Raw genomic sequence first — 21,512 nt, forward strand, 5'->3', positions numbered from 1 at the left:
TCCTGCGCGGGTACGGCTCGGCGGCGGAGATCTCCCGGATCTTGCAGTATCGCCCTACAACTCGCCTCTCGTTAGTGCCATAGCTCTGAAACGACGATTGCTGGCCGCGAGAGCTCCGACCAAACCAAACCACACGTGGTATCAATGGTATTATTTACAAGAAGCGGGATGGGCCGATACCGGCGCCCGCACTCCAGAGCTGAGGCCTCTCTCTCACGCCTCATGAGCAGCTCGCCGCGCCCCGTCCGTGGGTGGTGCCATGTCTCATCTGACACGTACCGGCGCAGTCTCTGAGACATCTCCGCCCGTGGTTGTTGTCCTGCCTCCGGCCATCTCCCAGACATCCCCGCCCGTGGGTGGTGTCCTGCCTCATCGGGCACGTACCGCCGCTGTCTCCGAGATATCCCCCCCGTGGGTGGTGTCCTGCCTCATCGGGCACGTACCGCCGCTGTCTCCGAGATATCCCCGCCCATGGGTGGTGCCCTGCCTCATCGGACACGCACCGCCGCTGTCTCCGAGAAATTCCCGCCCGTGGGTGGTGCCCTGCCTCATCGGACACGTACCGCCGCTGTCTCCGAGATATCCCCGCCCGTGGGTGGTGCCCTGCCTCATCGGACACGTAACGCCGCTGTCTCCGAGATATTCCCGCCCGTGGGTGGTGTCCTGGCTCATCGGGCACGTAACGCCGTTGTCTCCGAGATATCCCCACTCGTGGGTGGTGCCCTGCCTCATCGGACACGCACCGCCGCTGTCTCCGAGATATCCCCGCCCGTGGGTGGTGTCCTGCCTCATCGGGCACGTAACGCCGCTGTCTCTCGGACCGGTCGTCGACCGCACATCGACCTGGTCGCCGGCGGTGCCGAGGGCGGCGTCGCCGTCCGAGCGGGCGTCACGCGCGGCGTCGGTGCCGGTGCACCTTCCTCCCCGCCCTGGGCGTCCCGGCGCGATCAGGTCGGGTCAGGCCTGAGGTCAGATCGGCTCGGGTCAGGCCGGCCCGAGTCGGCAGGCCGCCTCCGGTCGTCGACGCGTCGCCGCCGGGGGCGTCGACCGGCGCCGGCCGCTGTTGGGGCTCTGGACCCTGCCGCGGGGGACAATCGATAGACAGGGCGCCTCGCTCGCCGGGCTGCGCGCCCCGCCGCCGGTGCGCGGCCCCGCTGCTCGCGATGCTGCGACGAGCCGGCCGCCCCTGCGCCGCCGCCCGAGCCGGCCGCCCTAGCGCCGCCGCCCGAGCCGGCGCGGCGCCCCACGTATGGTGCTGATTGGGCTGATTCGCCAAGCCCGTTTTGGTCGTCGGTGACCTTCCGGGCTTAGCGTTATATTTAATGCTGGGTATTTTGAAGGTGGAGATTAATTGGGTGTCGCGTCATTAGGTGCTGGGACGGAAGGTGGTTTGAAGGATTGCTATTCGCCTCTAAATCCATTACGAGTCACGTCCGCAGAGGAGTTGTTTGGAAGGCTCTTCCGCCTCCAGATCCTGTTATGGCGTGTAACCAGCGCATTATTTGACGCTGCATCCCTTGAGCTGTTCGTTTCGATGTGTTAATCCGCAGTAGATGTTGCCAGGGCGGCTGACGTCGGATGGACGGACGCCTCGACGCGGCGCGCGCGAATAAGTGGGGCTTCGGCATGCAAACGGCGCCGAAGGAAGCAAACAAGAGGGAATTTACGGCTTGGCTTGGCATCGCCGCGCTCAGTCTCTCCCAATGCATTCTGCCGGGGCTTCGAGTCTCTTATGAGGCCCATATGTCTCCGCCGACTTCAGGCGGGGCCTGGAATGAAAGAAAAACTGCGTGCGATTGTATTTTGTGCGCCACCTCTAGGGAGCCAATGCGTTCAAAATGTGTTGGGGCTGCTGTTTTAACGTTACATAGTTCGTGAATGAATAACGAAACCAGTCGAGATGAATGCAGATGTGTTCTACCACGGCCTTTTTCGTTATCGAGAGTTCCGTGGTTTTGAGGTGGATGAAAATAAAGTAAATCGTGTCCGTAAAGAAACACTTCGCACAACGCCATACGCCGAATGTGTCGTTGCACAATGTCACTGCGGATCTGCCTCGGTCCGCTTCATCCCGTTCCAGTCCAGTCATCTGCAGTGCGTTCGCTGTTGATGTTCTTCAGCCTCTCTGATCGTCATCACGCACGCAACACGTGTGGTGTTCCACCGCACGGGCATAATCTCCTGTTGTGGCGTACTTCAGCTCAATAAACCGGCTTTGATGATTAAGCTCCGATTGTTGCTTACTACGCTGCGCTCTGCTTTGCCTCCCTGCCTACCACTCTGTCCTTTTCCGGAAGAGGTGGTCGGAAACTGCGCGCCTACCAGCGGCGCTTGCTGTGAAGCCCCGCTGCCGTCAGCAGTCTTGCTGCCTGTGGGAGGGCCGGCCGGCTCCAGCCAAGGTCAGCCGACCGTCCGGCCGCCGACCGCAGACGAGGCCGTGCCGCTCGGAAATGGAGCCAGCCCGGAACCGCCCGGCCGGCGGCGGCGGCGGCGGCGGCGGCGGCGGCGACGACGCAGTCCCTCGTCGCCCGTCGGCCGGGGTCGCCCAATGCCTGACACGCAGGCCGCCGGCCGGCCGGCGGCGGTGGCGGCGGCGACGCATCCCTCGTCGCCCGTCGGCCGGGTTGTCCGCTGCGTGACACGCAGGCCGCCGGCCGGCCGGCTGGCGGGTCAATAGCGCGGCTGTGACCGGCGCGCATTCGCCGCCGACCGGCACAGATATCGACCAGCGGGCGGCGGTCGCCGCGGGGCCTTGGCGGAGGCTCTCCGCCTCCCCCGCCGGCCGAGTCGGCCTCGGGGCTGGCGGCCCGAGCGCGCTCCCCGCCCGCGACGCTAGCGACCACGACTGGCGATAATGCTGCCTCGAAACCCGCCGCGTCTCCAGGCGCGCGGACGGGCCTGTGGCCGGACGCTTTGTGTGAGCGGCGGCAGCGGCGCCCTGCCCGCCGGGTCAGCGGGCTCAGACGCGTCCGGGCGAGGTTACGAGCGGCGGCGGGCCGGTCAGCCGGGCCGCCAGACGTCTGCGGCGCCGATCGTTACCGCCGCCCGCCACGTCGCGCACCGCCCGGGGTCACGACCGGTCGGGGTCGCCGTGTCCGCCGGCTGCGCCCGCGGGCGCCCGCTTCTTTACACCTCTGCCTTACTTCTCCGCGCTCGGAACTCTCGGGGACCGAGACTCTGCTTCTGCTATTGTCCTGCGCTGTGCTGCTGTTATTGCCAGTTGGTACCGGATTTGCACGGGTTTTGTGCGAATTTAGGTTTATGGAGTTCACGTGTCACGCTGCGTATTGCTCCCATGCATTCCGGCTGCATGCCTGCTTCATGTATGCGCCTTTTAGCGGGGCGTGTTTTTTAGTTGGCGAACGTCGACGCTCGAGGGCTCAGTATGGCTTCAGCCGACCGTCAGCAGATTTGCCGCTGGTAGTTCACTTGCCCTGCGCTGAATCTGTACAAATGACGCGCGCGGTTTTGTGCGCCGCTTAAACGGGCTGAGGGGAGGAAGCACCGCTGAAATCTCCACGTCACGGCGTCGGAAGGTCACATTTGTTGGCTGCCGAGTCGCCGCGCATTGTGCGTCGGTCTTCAAGAAACGTTTGAAACTGCCGATGGTCTAGGAAACTATTATCGGCAACATTGCGTTTAGTTTTGTTTTCGGTGATGCCGTCAGCCGTCTCCTTGGGTTTGGCGTCGGCCCGGCCTTTTGCCCGTGCGATGGCTTCAGAAGGTCATCTGTCAGGGCGGTTATGTGGTCTGTGACGTCATCAACGGAGGACAGCAACCCCGTCTTCTTCATGACCTCGGTTAGAACAGTGTGGCCAGCCTTGACTGGTTTGTAGTGTCCCGGCCCTAAGCGGCCGCCGACGCGCATCGAGGAAAGAACAAAAAGTGGGGTGGATTCTTACCGTGCCTCTAACTGGCAGAAATCGTGTGAGAGGTGCGGAATACGGTATGTAATGAACAACGGTGCCTAATTTGGTGTCTTGCTGGACAGGAATGCACAGCATTTTTAATTCGCCTCGCTCTCAGAGTTACCGAATGCCTCAGCCGTGAAGTATGTGGCTCCATCAAACTGGATAGTCCCAGGAATGTTTATTGCGCGGCAGGAATGTGTGCTGCATTTGACCGGATCATGTGCTGCATTTGTGTGCTGCATCGGAGCGGAGCTCACCCGCGCTCACCCCCCTCCCCCCCCCCCCTCCACCCTGCCTCCTCTCCTCCCCGTCCAGAGCGGCTCGTGTGGAGGCGTGTCCGCACGCGCCACTGTCGGCGCAGCGATGCCACCGTGACGGGACCAGGGCCGGGACCGGCGCTCGTGCTCGGGCGGCGGGCCTCTCGGTGACCTGACGACAGGCCCGCCGCCGTGACCTGACGACAGGACCGCCGCCCTGACCTGACGACAGGCCCGCCTGCCGCCCTGACCTGACGCGAAGCTCGCCGCTTTGACCTAACACGAGGCCACCTCGGTGACCTGACGCGAAGCCCGCTTCGGTGACCTGACGCGAAGCCCGCTTCGGTGACCTGACGCTAGGCCGCCGCGGTAACCTGACGCGAGGCCCGCTTCGGTGCCCTGACGCGAGGCCCGCCGCGGCCCGTCCTGCTCGGCCGCTGCCTCGTCTTTCGCCTCGGCGGCCTGACCCCGCCCGACTCGCGCCTGGCGGTCGAGGCGAGTCACGCGCCCGTCGGCACCAGCTGGCGTGGCGTGGCAAGAAGCGGCCGAGCGTGCTGCGGCGCGATTGGGCACGCTGCGCGGCCGTGCTGGGGCCGGCGCTGGCACGGCGTGTGCTCGTGTCGAAGCCCGGGGGCGGCCCGGCCGCTGACCACCCACCATCATGTCTCAGTGCCGACTGGGCGGCGCTGCAGCCGTCACGTGTATATGCGCACGCCCTGTTGCCCATGACTGGCGCCCGTGTGCGTGTGTTTATCCGCCGCGGCGGTGCGGTCTGGAGGATGTCGGCCGGCTGGCGGACGGCGGCGGCGCCCGTCGGCCCGCCTCCGAGTATGCTGCCATGCGTTTGTCGCACTCGGCTGGCGCTGCCTGGCTCCGCGCCGTGTTACCGCGCCGTCCGCCCATGTCTCGCCGTGACGCCGGGGCGCCCGACAGGTGTGTCGCCGGTGCGGCGGCGTCCCCCCCCCCCCTCCGCGCGATCTCCCCGAGCGCCGCTGCGATGCCCTCTGCCGCTGCCGGCGACCGGCCGTTCGCACCACGTCCTGTCTGCCGAGCAGGACCGAAGCGAATCGTGACCGTGCGTCTGTCGCCTTGCAGGTTACGCCAACTGCGGCCACGGCACGATGCACTCGCTGGCGCAGCTGCACGGTAAGACTGCGGCGGCGGCCTGGCCCGGCCGGTCCGCGCCCGCGGACTTGCGGCCACGCCCTGTCCGCCAGCCCCCCGTCGCCAGCTGGGCCCGTCCGTGGCTCCCACGACCACTTTGGTTGCCCGGCGAGACGGGGTGCCGGACGGACCGAATTTAAAGGCGCCGCGTGTGGCGGCGCCGTTCAGTCGTGCCGAATGCCGCTGACGTCACTCCAGAGGCATGCGTGACGTCATGGCAGGGGCTGTAGGATGACGTCAACCCTGACGTCAGCCCCAACGTCACCGCAACGCCCTCTCCGTGAGCATGGTCTGAGTACAGCCCTACAAACGGCATGCATGACGTCACCTTTTAAGAAGATATTTTACGGGGACGTCGACGACGCGCCCGTCCTGGCGGTGACGTCACACGTGCGCCGCGCCGCCGTTTATTTGCTTGGAGGCGGTCGGGCCGGCGTGTTTGCCGTCGGTGGCAGGCGCGGCGCTGCCGGCGCGCCGGCGCACCTGACGCGCCGCGACCGCCCTGAGACGGGCGCCAGACGGCGGGCAGGGCCCTGCAGCAGCGACTCCTACCCCCCGTCGAGCTGGTCGGGCCGGCGGCCGGGCTCGTGATGCGGCTGGCGGCGGAGGCACGCGCCACTTGCTATCGCTGGAGATACCGTGGACGTCCTCCCGGCGGGGCGGGTCCTCCTCCGGTCCGTCCGCGCGAGCGATGCTGTGGGGCCGCCGACCCACCTGACCCGCCGCCGGCCCGGGGAGGCTGTGATGGGCCCGCGGCTGCCACCTGCGCCCAGTTTTTGTGCGGCTCCCGCGGCGCGGCGCGGACCGGACGACAGGTGCCGCGGCTCGGCTCCGGCCGCCGGGCGGCTTACGGCCGCGGCACGCTCCCAGCAGCCCCGGGGTCGTCGGGGTCGGGCAGGCCCCGGCGACCCCGGCGACCCCGGCCACCTCAGCGGCGGGCTGGGTGACGGGGAGTGGCTGTGACCGTGCCTCGTTGCCCCCTGACCTTTACGCGCCGGCGAGGGCACGGGCAGCGCCTGGTGCTGCTGGCCTGTCGCCACGCTTGCGATGGCGCCCTGCGAGGCCTGTTAGGACGACAGCCGGCCACCTGGGGGCGACTTCGGAGCCAAGCCTTCCGCCAGTGTTGTTTTCTGGTTGGTATGGCTCAGACAGCTTGCGTTTGAGGTGGAAAGGGAACAATACTCGCATAATTAAACTATGTGGTATGTTAGTCGTCGCGTAATTCGTATGCCATAAGTATTAGTCACGCCTTTTCAAGCACTTGCCGGTGATTGACGGGCGTCGTATGTGGTGTTGCTTTGTGTTTGGCAGGTTGCGTGAATGTGTGTGATGGGTTGTGCGTTTGTGCGCATGTTACCAGCGCGGAACATGACCAGCGGTCGCTTTCTTTTTTTTTGCACCACCGCGGTAGTTTCAATTTCTCGGATTTAGGATGCAAAACCGATGTCTATATGCATCCAAAATTCGTGGTATTTGATGTAGGCCTGTATTTGCCGTTTTTTCCTGTGTGCTTGCCTTCGTTGGGGTTGATTGTTGATTCTTATCTAAAGGTTGGTTGATGACTCGACATTGAGAATAAGTGTTTGATTATGGAGTGCACAAACTCTGTGTGGCACCAACCTGCTGCTGGCTCAGCAATAGCTTCTCGTTAATTCCGATGTTGTTTGTGGTATTGCCAGGTGGAAAGTTACAGATAGATGCGTTTGCAGGGTTTGTGAGATTAGGGAGTGGTATGTGTGTGGTCTTGTGGGGACTGGGGAACCGCTGTATGCAGATTGTGAGCTGCCTGTGTTGGTGGGTCAGTGCGGGGTTCGTTTATTCGGAGAAGTCATGTTTGGAGAGCACCACGCACGGCCGGCTCCGTCAGCCTGACGCGCTCGTTGTCCCTGGTTGGGATTGGGTCTCTCCCTTCTGACGGTCCGTCAGCCTGACGCGCTCGTTGCCCCTGGTTGGGATTGGGTCTCTCCCTTCTGACGGTCCGTCAGCCTGACGCGCTCGTTGTCCCTGGTTGGGATTGGGTCACTCCCTTCCGGCGGAGGATGGCTGTAGCGACCCTCCATGATGCGGCAGTTTTGAACATCGTTAGGACACACTTTGGCGTCCTCTGCGTGAAGGTCGCTGTTGTGTGTCCTGTTACAAACATCCTCGGTGTGTGTTTGCGTCTATGGGCTTCGACTTGGGCACGGCACGCCCCCTCCTTCTGCAGAATTAAACATTATGCCGGCTACAGCGTTGCATGGAAAGAAATGCCTCAACAATGTTCAGCGTCTCCCAACTTTTGATCCGTGGCAAAGCCACTAATGTGTGCGTACGCACTGTACGTTCGTGGCTCATGCGTCGTTCAGGTTCGGTCTATGGAGTCCGTTATAAGGGGATTGATTCTTTCCACCGCGGTTGAGACAATATGGACACGGGAAATGAAAGGCAAGCGTTTGATAGCGTCGGCCAGCAATGAATAGCGCAGCTGTCCAGAGTGTGTCCATGCACACTATGGTCGGCCGCTCGCGGAGCCGTTCGCTGCCACAGCCGTGTGTGCCGTTCGGGATCTGCGGGAGCCGGTGCGGCTGTGCATCTGTCATGTCCTGCAGCCAGAGGTGACGTCGATGTGGCTCCCCGGTCGGACCGGGGCGCAGTGGAGTGGATCTGACTGTATTTTGAGGATGAGGTTGGTATCGGTCTGGTGCGTGGCGCACTTCTGGGATGCGTTTGCATGTGTTACATTTACAAATAATGTGTGGACGAGAAGAACCGTTATTTTCAGCGAGATTAGAACACGTTTTCAGCGACAGCATTTACGTCCCACCGCGCCCGCTGACGGGTCTGTGGGCGGCACGAACCGTCATCGGGTGCCAGGACGACCTCCGCCCCTCTGTCTCTCCCTCTGGCCCAAGTGGGTCACGCGGCGCCTCCCCGCCCTCCCCGCCCCCCATTTATCTCGTGCCTCGCGCGTCGCCCACTCGAGACGGCCGGGCTCCGCGCGGTGCGGCCCCGCGGGCGACGCGGCGCGTCACCTGACGGCGTCAGCTGAGCGGCGCGGCGCGGCGCGTGCCGGCCGCGCCGCGGGTGCCGCGCCGCTGGCGTGCGGCCAGCGCCGCCCGCCGGGCCACGTCGCCGACGGGCCGCGCGCGCCGCCACCGCCGCTTATAGATCTGTTTGCGCGGCCGGTGGGCGCCGATCTGGCTGGGGCGGTGCGACCCTGCCGTCGCTGCAATCTTGGGCGCCGAGTCAGCGCGCGCCGGGCCGCGATGCTGGCGCAGCGGCCGGCCGCCGGTGTCACGCTCATTGGTGTCCTACTGCTGGCCGGAGGTGGCCGGAGCCCGCCAACGGCGTTCGGCTCGCTGCAGTGGTGGGGTTGGGACCGGGTACGGGGGGGGGGGGGGCGGAGTCGTGGGGCAATAAACGTCTGTTATGTTCGGGATGTTTGTCGGTGGCAGTTGGGCTGGCGTTTTCGGATGTTTCTGCAGAGGTTCAAGGTCTGGTGGTTGCACAGGTTGGTCGCGTCGTTCGGAATGGGCGGATAGCAGGGTGCAGTCGTCTTTCCGCGGACGTTTTGAGTGAAATTCAGTGATTATCTTATTCTCTGTGCGCCTCCCAAAGTAAACGCACCTTATCCGATCAGCTGTTTGCAACGGCTATGCGGGTGGCTTCGGGTTCAAACTACTTGTTAAGTAAAGCTTTTTTGCTCGTGCCCTGGTAGGCACGAGCAAAAAACGCACCACCCAAGCTGTGCCGCCCAGTTAGACGGATACTTCCCCCCCCCCCCCCCTCCTCTTGTTTACCGGGCAGAACTGCGGAGGTTGAACGCGTGCCTGACAATGCTGCAGCTCGGTCGGTCCGGGCCCGGACCGGCCCTCGTTAGCCAGTTGCCAGCTGGCCCGTCTGTCAGTCGGGCCAAACAATGCACCCGCTCTGGGGTTCGTGCCCATTGTCGTCAGATAGCGGATAGCATCCCTGCCTCGGACCACGGAGGCTGCAAATGACCGGTGAAAGTTCGCAGTTTACGTTTGAGCCATCCGTTGTCGGCGACTGACGGACGGCGTGGCGTGGCCGAAAGACACCTCGGCCGATCTGGGGATGATTGGTGGAAGGTTGCCGACAGGAAGCGCCTGTGCCGAACTGGCCTGCCTGCTCCGTGAACCTGGTAGGGGAGGGGGTCGGGTACGCAGCAGCAAAAAACACGTCGCGCCACTGTAATCCGCCTGCACCTTGAGTGGCCTACTCAGGCAGACAGCGTGCACCGCCACGTCAATCGAAGAACCTGAGTCACCCGTGTAGATCTCTGCTTATCGCGCGGTCCGATCTAGCACGGAGACACCCGTCTTCAGGAGCCTGCCAGCGTTATAGCCGCTCCGGCCCGGCATGAGCGCGTTGCATGACTCTGCGGCCGCTGCTGTCATGCCGTCTCGTTCGGCGCCCTCGCCGGCGGTCCAGGGGGCCTCCCTCCCGTCGGTTTGGAATGCCCGGATGCCTGATCCACCGATGGTCGAGCCGCGGCGCGTGGCGGCAGTCCGACCGAGTTCGCGGCCGGTAGGGAGGGGCCGCCGTGCTGACGTGGGGGGGGGGGGGGCGGCTGCCACCTGTGCCGTCCTCCCCCGCATGCCGCGGCCGACGGCCGGCCGGCGCGACGTTAACTGGTTTGGGCCGTGTGAGGGACCGCACCAAGGCCAGAGCCGCGGCCGCCGGCGCCCCGCCGTGTGGCGCCGCGCTGCGCCGCTTCCCCGCTTCCCACCGTGCAGGGGACGGCGCCAGCTGGGCCGGGGCACTGGGACCGGATTGCGACCGCTCCGACGCGGCGCCGCGGCGCCACGGCGCCACGGCGTGTTCTGGTGCAGCGTGCAGACGACCTCGCGCACAGCGGGCGCTGTTGGGTGGCTGCTAAAGTTATGTAACGACGCGGCGGCTCGATATTTCGCAGTTCGTTTGCGAGTGCTTCAGCCGCGGTGGAGACGTTCGGGACACTTGTGGTCTGTCCCCACGTTGGAATGCAGTGACATCTGGCTGATTGAAAAGAACGATAGGATGCACCTGTTCTGGGAACGCCCTTGGCATCCGCAATTTGGCACACAAGTGACAATATATCCAAAACTAAAAAGATCACTCAATTTGTACCTTATAAAATCGCGCCCTTCTGGTTAACTTGGACGGCCGCAGAGGAGCGTAGGCGCCCACTTTGTACCCACTTCGTCGTGTCGAACTTCTCCGCCCGGCTCTTTATTCGGGCGCGCCTGCTTTGAATGCCAACGAGCTCCCCGAGGGAGGCGCTTCAGCACATCATGCCGTTCTAAATGGCCTGTGGTTCCGGCATGGGTTGGCGCGGCTCCCCCGCCGTGGACTCTGCTATGCCGGCACGGTCCGCGATAGCGGCTGTGAATGCGTGCGCCCGTATTTAGGAGAGCTGCAGCATCAGCCAACTACATCGCGGCCGCCGAAAATGGCTGCTCGACGCGCTGGCGCAGAAGGCAGACTGCGCGCTGACGCAGACGCGTTGGCTATCCAGCTCAGTGGTCGGCGGTTGGCCAGCAAGTCATGCTTTGGCACGACTGCTGTTTTGACAACTGCTTGATTTCAAGCCGTGTCGAAAAGCCACACACAGCATGGTGGTTGCACGGCATGGTGGGAATTATCGCTTTGTGGGGTCTCGATCCTACCAACCTCTGGGAAAAAGTAGCGCCAGGCTTATGGTGGTGCATGGAAAGAGATAATGTAAATGTTTCTTAGCCGTCCTCCCCCCCCCCCCCAAATCCTGGGTGTAATTGCCTGGCTGCTGGCCCGAGCGCTCTGCTCGCGTCCGCCGCCGCCCGTCTGACGCCCAGCCGGACCCCGCCTGGGCTCCCCGCTGCTCGCTGGTGTGGTGACACGCGCGCTTGAGTCATGGGGGCGCGAGCGGGCTGGTGACGATAGCGCGCCTTTCGCCGGCCCGGCGGCGACCTCCTGCCGAGCCCCCCCCCCCCCCCTCCCCCCCCCGGGCACGTGAGGCCTGAACAGCTGGCCGGATAGGGCACGCGTCCGGCGCGCGGTGCGGCGCCTTTCTACAGGCTGGCGCCGTTGCGAAACGCACGCGAGCGGAGGGTGGCGGGCGCCTCTTTGGCCGGCCGACGGCGCTTGTCACGCACACGCGTCTTCCAGCCCACAGCCCTGGGGCCGCGACTGAGATGATATGTCACTTCAGGTGTGAGTGAATGAGTGCCTTTTTTTGCATCTGAGCGTTGTCATCAGCGCTGCACTGCCAAATCTGAACGCAGCGCGGTACAACATTATATCCAACATTTTTCCTCCGGCCATGTCTTCCGAAAAAACCGCTCTCAATACTCAACGTTTCCATGGTGATGGCTGTTTAGCTCACCAAACCCCATTTCGTTATCACACCACTTTGTTTGTCCAGTTACGCAACGCATCGGGCTGAGCTGTTGCTGTTAAGCGCCGCGGAACTTTTCCGTCGACCGCTACGCTGCACTGGTAGCACGTAAGCGAAGTAGCTTATTCCTCAGCCGCAAAATTGTGGACAGTGCTCCTTTGTACCCCTCCCGCTTGTGTTGTGCTTACGCCTACGCTCGCGATACGACGGCAGTGTGCCCCTCCGTAAGAAGATTACATGTCGAGGAGCTTAACTTTCCGTGTCTGGATTGATCTGCAAAACACGGCAACGTTCGTGAAGTCTACCGCGGCGAGGCCCACACAAAGGGGCGGGGAGGGGGGAGCGGCTGATCTGCAGGTCACACGGCTCCTGGATAGGGGACTACCCCGACCAGCCCCGGAGCCTCCGGGAACTTCACGGACCGTGCGGGACTCGTCGTTTTTTAAGCCCTTCTTGGACGTCCGTCCGTGGGAGACGTTGTACGAACAACCGGTCCTTAGCCATGGAAGGTTCGCTCGCAGCAGGAAAGTACCGCTGAGCGTGTCGTGTGATAAATGCTTACATGAAAAAGGCGAACAGCTGCTCACTTTGACGGCTGAACGGGCAGCGGCTGACTGGAGCGCCCCACGCGTCCGGCGGTCGGCGCCAGCACGCGCCTGTCGTGACGTCGCGAGCGCCGCTGCCCGCCCGGTCATCTGGCCCGGTCCGGCCGCTGTCGGCAGCCGCGGCGCAGGACTTCTGTGCCGCTGGTGTTGACCTTTGGCCTGTCAGTGGTTTGTCTCGGCCCGGCGGGCGGCGCCGGCCGGCTGACAATGACTGCGTGCTGCGCAGGGCCGGCCGCCGCCGCGACTGATCGACAGCGCACCGCGGGCCAGACGCCCGTCGGCCGAGCGCGGCTCAGAGTCGGCCCGGCCGCCTGCTCTTGAGGCTGTTCTTCGTGATTTTGTTGCGTTTCTGTTATGCCTGATGTTTTGTCTCATTTAGATTTCCGAGACTCAGCATCTGTGTTTTGTTTTGGTTTTTCGTTGCCGCGCTATCTAGCACATGACATTGCTCACAACCTGACACTAAGTAGAGAAGACGGCCGCGTCTGCAGGGCTGGCTGGACTGTGGCTGTGCCTCCGCCCCTCCCCGGCTGCCGTGCTCCGTCAGCACGCCGCCGCGCTGGTCGGCCGGTAAACGTCGGCGTCGATCAGAGCTGGCCACGTCGCTGCCGGGAACGGCTCCGCGGTGCCGCCACACTGGCGATGCGGCCGGCGCCGCTGCCGACGGGCGGCGCTCTGGCGCACCGCCTCATTCGCCGCCGCCGTGGAAAGCCGTCCCTGTTTTTCCGTATGTGAGCCTGGGCGCGTTTTTTGTGGGTTTTTGCGCGCTGTCTGACACTTGTTGTTGGGTGGCAGGACAGAATCGGTCGAGTGATGGATCACTCCTGCTGCTGGCGCTCGACGGGACCGTACAAACAAACCTTGGCACTGTTCGCTACTGATGCTCCATACAGATACGGTGGCTTCCCGGATAGCTCTTTCCGTTGCGCCGTGATTGGAAGTCATATTTACTTATCATATCCTGGCCATGAAAATAGCTAGCCAGAATGACTCGCTTCGAAGCCGCCCGGTTTTTCGCGACGTCTGATTCACAATACATCAGTCGCGACGGCCCTTGTCGAGACGGCCCTGCAGCAAGGGTGTTGTCATCAAGAAAAAAACAGTACAAAACAACCCGAGGACAAATCTGCCGTGCTGAGCGTTTTCCGTTACTTTCGGGAGGAGGCTTGCCCGCCGCCGCTGGGCGTGGTTTTCCCTGTTCTGGTGAACCCAGCTTGTCTTTGTTCGGCACGTCAGTGGTCAGAGTACTCCCGTGTAATCGGCCGGGATTAAACGGCTCACAGTGCACTGTGATATTGTACCAAACATGCGCATAGTTGCCAAGCTTTCTTCCTCTGAACCGGTCCCTGGATCCTGGTTCTTGAACGATGAGGGACGCAGGGTCCGAGAATGGTGCCGAGTGATACAGCATGTACCAGGATTCAACACCGCACTATGATGAAGGATCTAACAAGAACCAGGATCCAACCCGGACTCGTGGCGCGAGATGCAACGCCGAGCCAGGCCCAGTCCGGCAGTGTGACACTTTGGGCTGTAACGAGAACACGCGCAGCGTTGCGTGTTATCTTGCACGGAATGATGCTCAGATGTGCGAAGGTCGCCGGGTGATTTGGTTGTCAAGGTCGTCGACTTGGTGTGGTCAGCGCGCTGCTCTTTGCACTGCGTCACTGCGTCACTGCGTCAGCCCGACCCATCTCGTCACTACGTCGCTGCGTCAGCCCGACCCATCGTCACTGCGTTACTGCGGCAGTCCAATCCATGTAGTCATTACGTCATTGCGTTAGCCCGACCCCTCCCGTCACTGTGTCATTGCGGCAGCCCGGCCCATCTCGTCACTGCGTCAATGCGTCAGCCCGATCTCTCTTGTCACTGTGTCACTGTGTCAGCCCGACCCCTCTCGTCACTGCGTCACCGCGTCAGCCCGACCCCTCTCGTCACTGCGTCACTGTGTCAGCCCGACCCATCTCGTCACTGCGTCACTGCGCCGGCTCGACCCCTCTCGTCACTGCGTCACTGCTTCAGACTGACTACTCTCGTCACTGCGTCACTGCTGCAGCCCTCCCCCTCACGCCACTGTGTCATTGCGGCAGCCCTCCCCCTCTCTTCACTGCGTCACTGTGTCAGCCTGACCCATCTCGTCACTGCGTCACTGCGCCGGCCCGACCCCTCTCGTCACTGCGTCACTGCTGCAGCCCTCCCCCTCACGCCACTGTGTCATTGCGGCAGCCCTCCCCGCCTCGTCACTGCGTCACTGTGTCAGCCCGACCCATCTCGTCACTGCGTCACTGCGCCGGCCCGACCCCTCTCGTCACTGCGTCACTGCGTCAACCCGACCCATCTCGTCACTGTGTCAGTGCGTCAGACCGACCCCTCGTCACTGCGTCACTGCGCCAGCCCTCCCCCTCTCGTCACTGCGTCACTGCGGCGGCCCAATCCATGTAGTCATTACGTCACTGCGTCGGCCCGACCCCTCTCGTCACTGCGTCACTGCGTCAGCCCGACCCCTCTCGTCACTGCGTCACTGCGTCAGACCGACCCCTCTCGTCACTGCGTCACTGCGTCAGATCGACCCCTCTCGTCACTGCGTCACCGTAGCAGCCCGACCCATCTCGTCACTGCGTCACTGCGCCGGCCCGACCCCTCTCGTCATTACGTCACTGCGTCAGCCCGACCCTTCTCGTCACTGCGTCACTGCGTCACTGCGTCAGCCCGACCCCTCTCGTCATTACGTCACTGCGTCAGCCCGACCCTTCTTGGCGTGTGCTGTGTGGTCTCTAGTGTCCTGGGTGTTTCTGAATCGTCTGGTGTCAAGACCAGCCACACCTGAATCGCACCGTGCCCCCAACGGGTTTGCCCCCCCCCCCCCTAAACCAGCCCCTCTAACGACGTTGCCTCGTCCGCCTCCAGGCAAGCCGCCCTTCTACCCGGGCCTGGACGAGTCAGCGCACCTACTGGACGAGCACGGCCTGCTGGACGGCCTGTCGGCGCTCAGTCCGTCGCGCACCTCGCCCCGCTCCTCCGGCTCGGGCGACAACGGCGAGCGCTACTCGCGCAAGGTGTTCGTCGGCGGCCTGCCGCCCGACATCGACGAGGGTGCGTGAGGGCGCCGAGCGCGCGCAGTGCAGGGGTCGGGGCAGCGGGACAAAGTCTAGCGCGGAAGCATGCATGGATGGGAACTTCGAAATCATGCGATCATTTGGGTATCCAGTCATTGGCCGGTTTGCTTGTCTGCCTGTTCGCTCGCCTGTATGAAGCCACTTGTGTTTTTCGGTCATCTTCAGACCTACTTAGTTTATTCTTTCGATCACGCACGTATCCCTCATCTATTCCCCCACCCTCTCGCACAGACCTTACTTACTCACCGCCATTTTTGTGTGACGTTGTGGGTGGTAAAGGTTTACATTTGTCTATCCGTAAGAGCTCCATGCCATGACACGCCGTCTGTAATTAAATGACTTTAACTGAAATGCCGTACGTGGCGAATGGCATCGGCGATATTGGAAGACAAAAAAATGTTACTGTCCAGAACGTAATGCCTGAATCGTACTGTGTTTACACTGTATCCACGTGCTAGGAGTTCTTGGTGTCGCAAGGTTTTTGTTTGACGCGCATTATATCACGCCACGTGTTTACGTGATGTTACAGATTACAGCATGTTGTGTCTTGCTCCCTCGTAAAAGCAGCCCTCCCAGCCTTGCCGCTATCTAGTGGTTGTTGTTTGGGCTGAAGGCGTCTAAGCCGCGCGCTAAACACCAGGACAACATCATGATAGCCGAATTATGCTGTGATCTTCAGGCTGCCTGGAAACACTTCCTGTGGTGTTTACGAGCGGCTTAACTGCGCCTCGTTTTCCCGTCGCTGATTAGGCAGACAGTTTGCTGCGCGAATGGGTCGAGTAAGGGGGCGCTCGTGCGCCGATGATGAGCCGCCGCTCGGCGCGGCGGCTGCCCGGAAAACAGTTCGGCCGGCGCGTGGCCGCCGTCGCCAGGCCCAAATGGAAGTGGCCGCGCCGGTCACCCGGCTCGCCACGCGACGACGTTGATTGCCCGGCGCGTCGCGTGCCGGCGTGTCGTCGTGTCGTCAAGCGTGGCGCGGGCGGTGCCGGCGAACAGTCGCGTCGCCACTTCCGCCGTCGCCGTAAACAAGGAGGCCCCACCGTGCGCCGCTGTCGGCGCCGGCAAACCCGCCGCGCGCCGCGCCGCGCAAACAACGGACTGCGCGGAGTGTTTTGGCGACGCTGGCGCGGGCGGCCGGGACGCGCGCGGTGCGTGCCGCCCTCGGCGGGACCGATCGATGTACGATGGACACGGCTCCGCCGACGCTGCTGGCGGCGCCGTGCGCCCCGGTGATCCATCGGCCCCGGTCTGCCGTCGGGAGAAGAGAGGAGGAGCGGGCAGCGCTAACGAGGGCCGGGCTGGCGAGCAGGCAGCCGCGGCGGTAGCGGCGGAGTGAGCTGTGCCTAGACACAGTTCGTCGTTGCGTGCTGTGGGGGAAGTGGAACCATGCTCGGCCCCTGCCGCGCTTGGATGAAGCTGTAGCGTGAGGGTCACGCTTCGGCACGTCAGGTTTTTTTTTCGCGGGATACCTAATAGGCATTTTTTGAACGTTTGATGTTTGGCCCCAATCGTTCAGATGGCCAGTAATTATCGATTGACTGAAATGACCCTGTGCGTTCTCAATGGCAACTTATCTGGGAATTTTCGGCTGGTTTTCTCACCAAAGCTTTTGAGTGCATTTTAAGTGTCATCGTCCGTGAAACATCGCGGGAAACGGTGAATTAGATAAGCTGTAAAAACGGCATTAGGTTTTCTCTGCTACCGCTGGGGACGTAATGACAACAGAAAAGCTGGCGGCGCAGGGGGCGCGGCTCGCCATCGGATAAGCGTTTGAGCGCTTGTCAGGCAACCGACCTACTGCTTACCATCGGTCGCTGGCCGGGCCACAGCCGATTCTGCTCACCATCGGTCGCTGGTCGGGCCACAGCTGACCACCGCTCACCATCGGTCGCTGGTCGGGCCACAGCCGATTCTGCTCACCATCGGTCGCTGGTCGGACCACAGCTGACCACCGCTCACCATTGGTCGCTGGCCGGGCCACAGCCGATTCTGCTCACCATCGGTCGCTGGTCGGGCCGCAGCTGACCCACCGCTCACCATCGGTCGCTGGTCGGGCCGCAGCTGACCCACCACTCACCATCGGTCGCTGGCCGGGCCACAGCTGACCCACCGCTCACCATCGGTCGCTGGTCGGGCCACAGCTGACCCGCCGCTCACCATCGGTCGCTGGCCGGGCCACAGCCGACTCACCACTCACCATGGGTGCGACACCGTCCGTGACGTCGCGGTCCCCGACATGAAAAACGGCCGGCGAGCGATCGTATCTGTCGGCCCCTTTTTAGGCGATCGGCGTGACAGCGCGCGACGCGCTACGTTGGGCGCCATTCGTCGTGGCGGTGTCGTCACGGGTCGGGCCCAGACGCGCGCGCGGTGAACCCCGACGGCAGGGATCCCGTCTAAGCTGACAGAGGTGACCGGCGGAGACCGGCCGCCGTTTTCACTGTTTCGCCTCGGGGCTGCCTCAGAAGGGGTCGGGACCATCACCGCCGACTGTCGGGGGCTGCTCCGTCCTAACGCTCTGCCCGTCGGCGTTTACACCATCTGGCTCCGTCGTCGGGGGCGACAGCAGTGTGACGCACACTGACTGGGACTATTGACGCTTCTTCGTACTCCATCGCATGTCGCGCGGGGCATGCCATGCGTCTTAGTGACGAATAGTGGCACGCATCCGTGGCAGGCGGGCCGTGTTGAGTCACGTGACCCCTCGCTAGAGCTCAGGCTGCATAATGCATGCACGCTACCATCCTGGGGTCCCCTCCGTGGCGTGCGGCGGACGTCGAGCGCCTTGTAGAGCGGGTCTCCGGCGGCCCCCCTGCTGGGCGGCGGTGTGCTCGCGTTGCCGCCCGTCGCGCCGGCCGCGGTGTGACCGGCGTTGTGTGCCGCCCTTCACAGAGGAGATCACCACCTCGTTCCGGCGTTTCGGCCCGCTGGTGGTCGACTGGCCGCACAAGGCCGAGTCCAAGTCGTACTTCCCGCCCAAGGGGTACGCCTTCCTGCTGTTCCAGGTGAGTGCCCGGGTGCCACGTGTTGGCTGGGGGCGCGCGGCCGGGCCCGAGGTCGCCGCAGGACCCTGAGGCCGGGACGGCAGAATCGGGAGGAGGGGGATGGGGGGGGGGGGGGCAGGGGGCGCAACGGGTGCGGAGACAACGGGAGCCTTTGGACGATCCGCCCAAGAATGTCAGCTTCAAAGTGACTACATGCGGGGGAACTGGTTTAGTGAGGGTAACTTTGTGCTTCTTTTATCGTGTATGGTACACCCATTCCATTACCACATAATATCAAGTTACGTGAGCCGTTTTCACGAGAGAATACGGTATAAAAACATTTTTCCTAAAGTTATAAAACTTTTCAACGTTTATTTTCTGGCCACATACTACATATACCACATACTTTTATCAGCGATCTCCGGTTGAAAATGTTTCGCATATATTTAAAAACATATTTGTAAAGACCCAAAAGTTGATGAAATTGCGGTTGGCATCAAGAAGCTATAAGCAAGATCATGCTTTTAGGGACAGGTGTGACACCAGATCTCCCCCTCCCGAAATATTTGAAAAGTTGTTAAAACCTTCGCTGGTATCTCTAACGCTGACGCAACAGAAGAAACCCCTGTATCCGTGTAGCGTTCGTGTTCATAGGTATGCAGTGCTTGCAAAGCCTACAATACTCGCAGAACTTGCTGACAGTACTTACAGAGCTGACAGGGCTTACATACCTGAACATGATCCAAGATGAATGACCCTTGAATGAGATGATTCTTAAAGGCCGCCTTACTCCATACAGGATCGATGTAAACAATAGCGGGGCAGCCGACATCCAGCGCCGGCGACCGATGCGCGTTGCTGATTGCCAGGCCTGCTATTTTCCTTGAATTTGAGTGAACTATAGCCATGGCCTGAAGAAATTCTACAAAGGGTCTCTTTTAATATAAAACTTATTCGTAGTGGGATAGTCTGGCTTACCTGCTCCCTGTTAAGGACTTGAAGGAACATTTGAAAAGCTTGTTAATAGCTTTTCAATACATTAATCCTTCGTGAAAATCATGACGTCATTACTTCCCTCACACTTGCTTACCTTCGTATCGTCATTCGCCTTTTTGCGCTTGTTTGCCGTAGCGTCGTCACTCTCGTCCAGGATGTGACTGCCGGCTTGTGTCAACACCGGGGGTCGGCTCCGTTACAATGAGATACGTCGGCCCCTTCGAGAGATTAGTACTTTGTTTGCGGACCTGGAGGTCATGCGCGCCGCCGTGCAGGCTGTCTGCACGACGCCGACGCTGATTGCTGCAGCCACTGCTATCGGGTCATGACGGCGGTGTCCCCCTCCCCCCCCCCCTCCAAGGGGATTAAGTCAGGGGATCAGGTGAGTCCGTGGTACATGGTGAGGAGGCGATGGCCGCTGACGCCGGAGGCCGTGTCGATCGCGGCCCGCTGTCCGATCAACGCCCAGCGCGCTCGTGTGGAGAATGTCCGACTCCGGCCGCCCGCACAACGCTGGTTGTGCCCAGGAGGGGTCATTTGCATTAGGTCACGGTGTTTTGAGCTCAGGCTAGTCCCGTAACCAGACCCGTAACCTGCCTCCGTAGTAACCGTGATCAGGCCCGTAAACTGCCTCCGTGCTCCATGCATACATACTGACAGCATCGGTTTCTTTTTCTGGTTGAAAAACAATGCTAAGCCGCTGAATGTTTGGAAGGTAGACGAGTCCCCTTGCGTGTTAAGCCTGTAATCATTCACACGAAAAGTACTTAAACATTTCGTAGAGCCTTTCCTCTGTGTGGTGCTGGTGTGTAGTAGTTCCGTCACCCGTAGGTCTGTCAAGCTTACCTATTTCGAAATTAGAATGCCTTCAGCTTCAGCGCGTTATGCTGTCAGGACTGTGGTATCTAGCAAGGACTAGCCTCAACGCAACCTAATGACATCAAAACTTCTTAGCCACGTTTCCCAGCACTGCCCGCAGACAGCAGTGCATCTATAACAAACGCAGTCCGTTGTCTGTACGGGTGGGAGCCTGCACCGACGCAGCCGGCCGCGCGCGCGCACATGTGTGCCGGTCGGCCTGTCGGCGCCGATGCGTCCCAGCCGGGCGGCCGGCCGGCCGTAATTGCAGCGGCACCAAGTGTTGCGTGTGCGCCGCCCGGCGCCGCAACTGTGCTGCCCCGGCCCCGGAGGCCGGTCGATACTGACTGACCCAGCGGCGGCGCGGCGGCCCGGCAGCAGCGCTGCCGCTGGCGCCGGCCGAGGCGTCTCGTGACGCACGGACGAGAGACGGGGGAGCAGGGGCGCGGGAGCCCGGCCCGGCAGCAGTACCGCCGCTGGCGCCGGCCGAGGCGTCTCGTGACGCACGGACGAGAGACGGGGGAGCAGGAGAGCGGGAGCCCGGCCCGGCAGCAGCGCTGCCGCTGGCGCCGGCCGAGGCGTCTCGTGACGCACGGACGAGAGATGGGGGAGCAGGAGCGCGGGAGCTCGGCCCGGCAGCAGCACCGCCGCTGGCGCCGGCCGAGGCGTCTCGTGACACACGGACGAGAGATGGGGGAGCAGGAGCGCGGGAGCTCGGCCCGGCAGCAGCACCGCCGCTGGCGCCGGCCGAGGCGTCTCGTGACGCACGGACGGGAGACGGGGGAGCAGGAGAGCGGGAGCCCGGCCCGGCAGCAGCACCGCCGCTGGCGCCGGCCGAGGCGTCTCGTGACGCACGGACGAGAGACGGGGGAGCAGGAGCGCGGGAGCCCGGCCTGGCGGACGCAGGCAGGCGTTGCGCAGGCGGGCGCGGGTTAGCCAGGCGCACGGAACTGTGTTTTGAGCTGCGTTGTGTGAACACTGGTGCATAATTGAACTCGGCCAACTCTGGAAACAGCTAAATCTCAAAACATCATGAAACTTTGTACTTCTTTCCTCCACAACGTTTTGCTGAGGCATCTCAAGGCTCTTGTTGTGCGAGGAAAGCTGAAATAAGAGCGCCTCACTTCTGACCTGCATGGAGCGGCACCTGTTACCCTGACATGGAGCCAGACTCAGTGTGTACGTGAGCGCTGTCCATCATCCGCCGGCTCCCGCGAGGACTGTCTCAGTTCACCGCCAGACGCCCAGCTGTTCTTCGCTGGTGCT

General features: G+C 62.5%; 1 protein-coding gene across 3 annotated transcripts in view; it reads left to right on the forward strand.

The window, feature by feature from the left end:
• LOC119090637 (cytoplasmic polyadenylation element-binding protein 2) overlaps positions 1-21,512 on the forward strand; it is a gene marked incomplete at its 5' end in the record, with an annotated part of 50,919 nt that overhangs the window by 20,799 nt on the left and 8,608 nt on the right. The window contains 2 exon segments of one of the 3 annotated variants that reach the window (XM_037213477.1): positions 15,200-15,385; positions 18,301-18,413. In XM_037213477.1, the coding sequence (XP_037069372.1) occupies positions 15,200-15,385; positions 18,301-18,413 (299 nt within the window). 3 annotated transcript variants of the gene reach the window in all.

This window comes from Pollicipes pollicipes, unplaced genomic scaffold, assembly GCF_011947565.3.
Source record: "Pollicipes pollicipes isolate AB1234 unplaced genomic scaffold, Ppol_2.1 Scaffold_3087;HRSCAF=3621_pilon_pilon_pilon, whole genome shotgun sequence".
NCBI classification, from domain to species: Eukaryota; Metazoa; Arthropoda; class Thecostraca; order Pollicipedomorpha; family Pollicipedidae; genus Pollicipes; species Pollicipes pollicipes.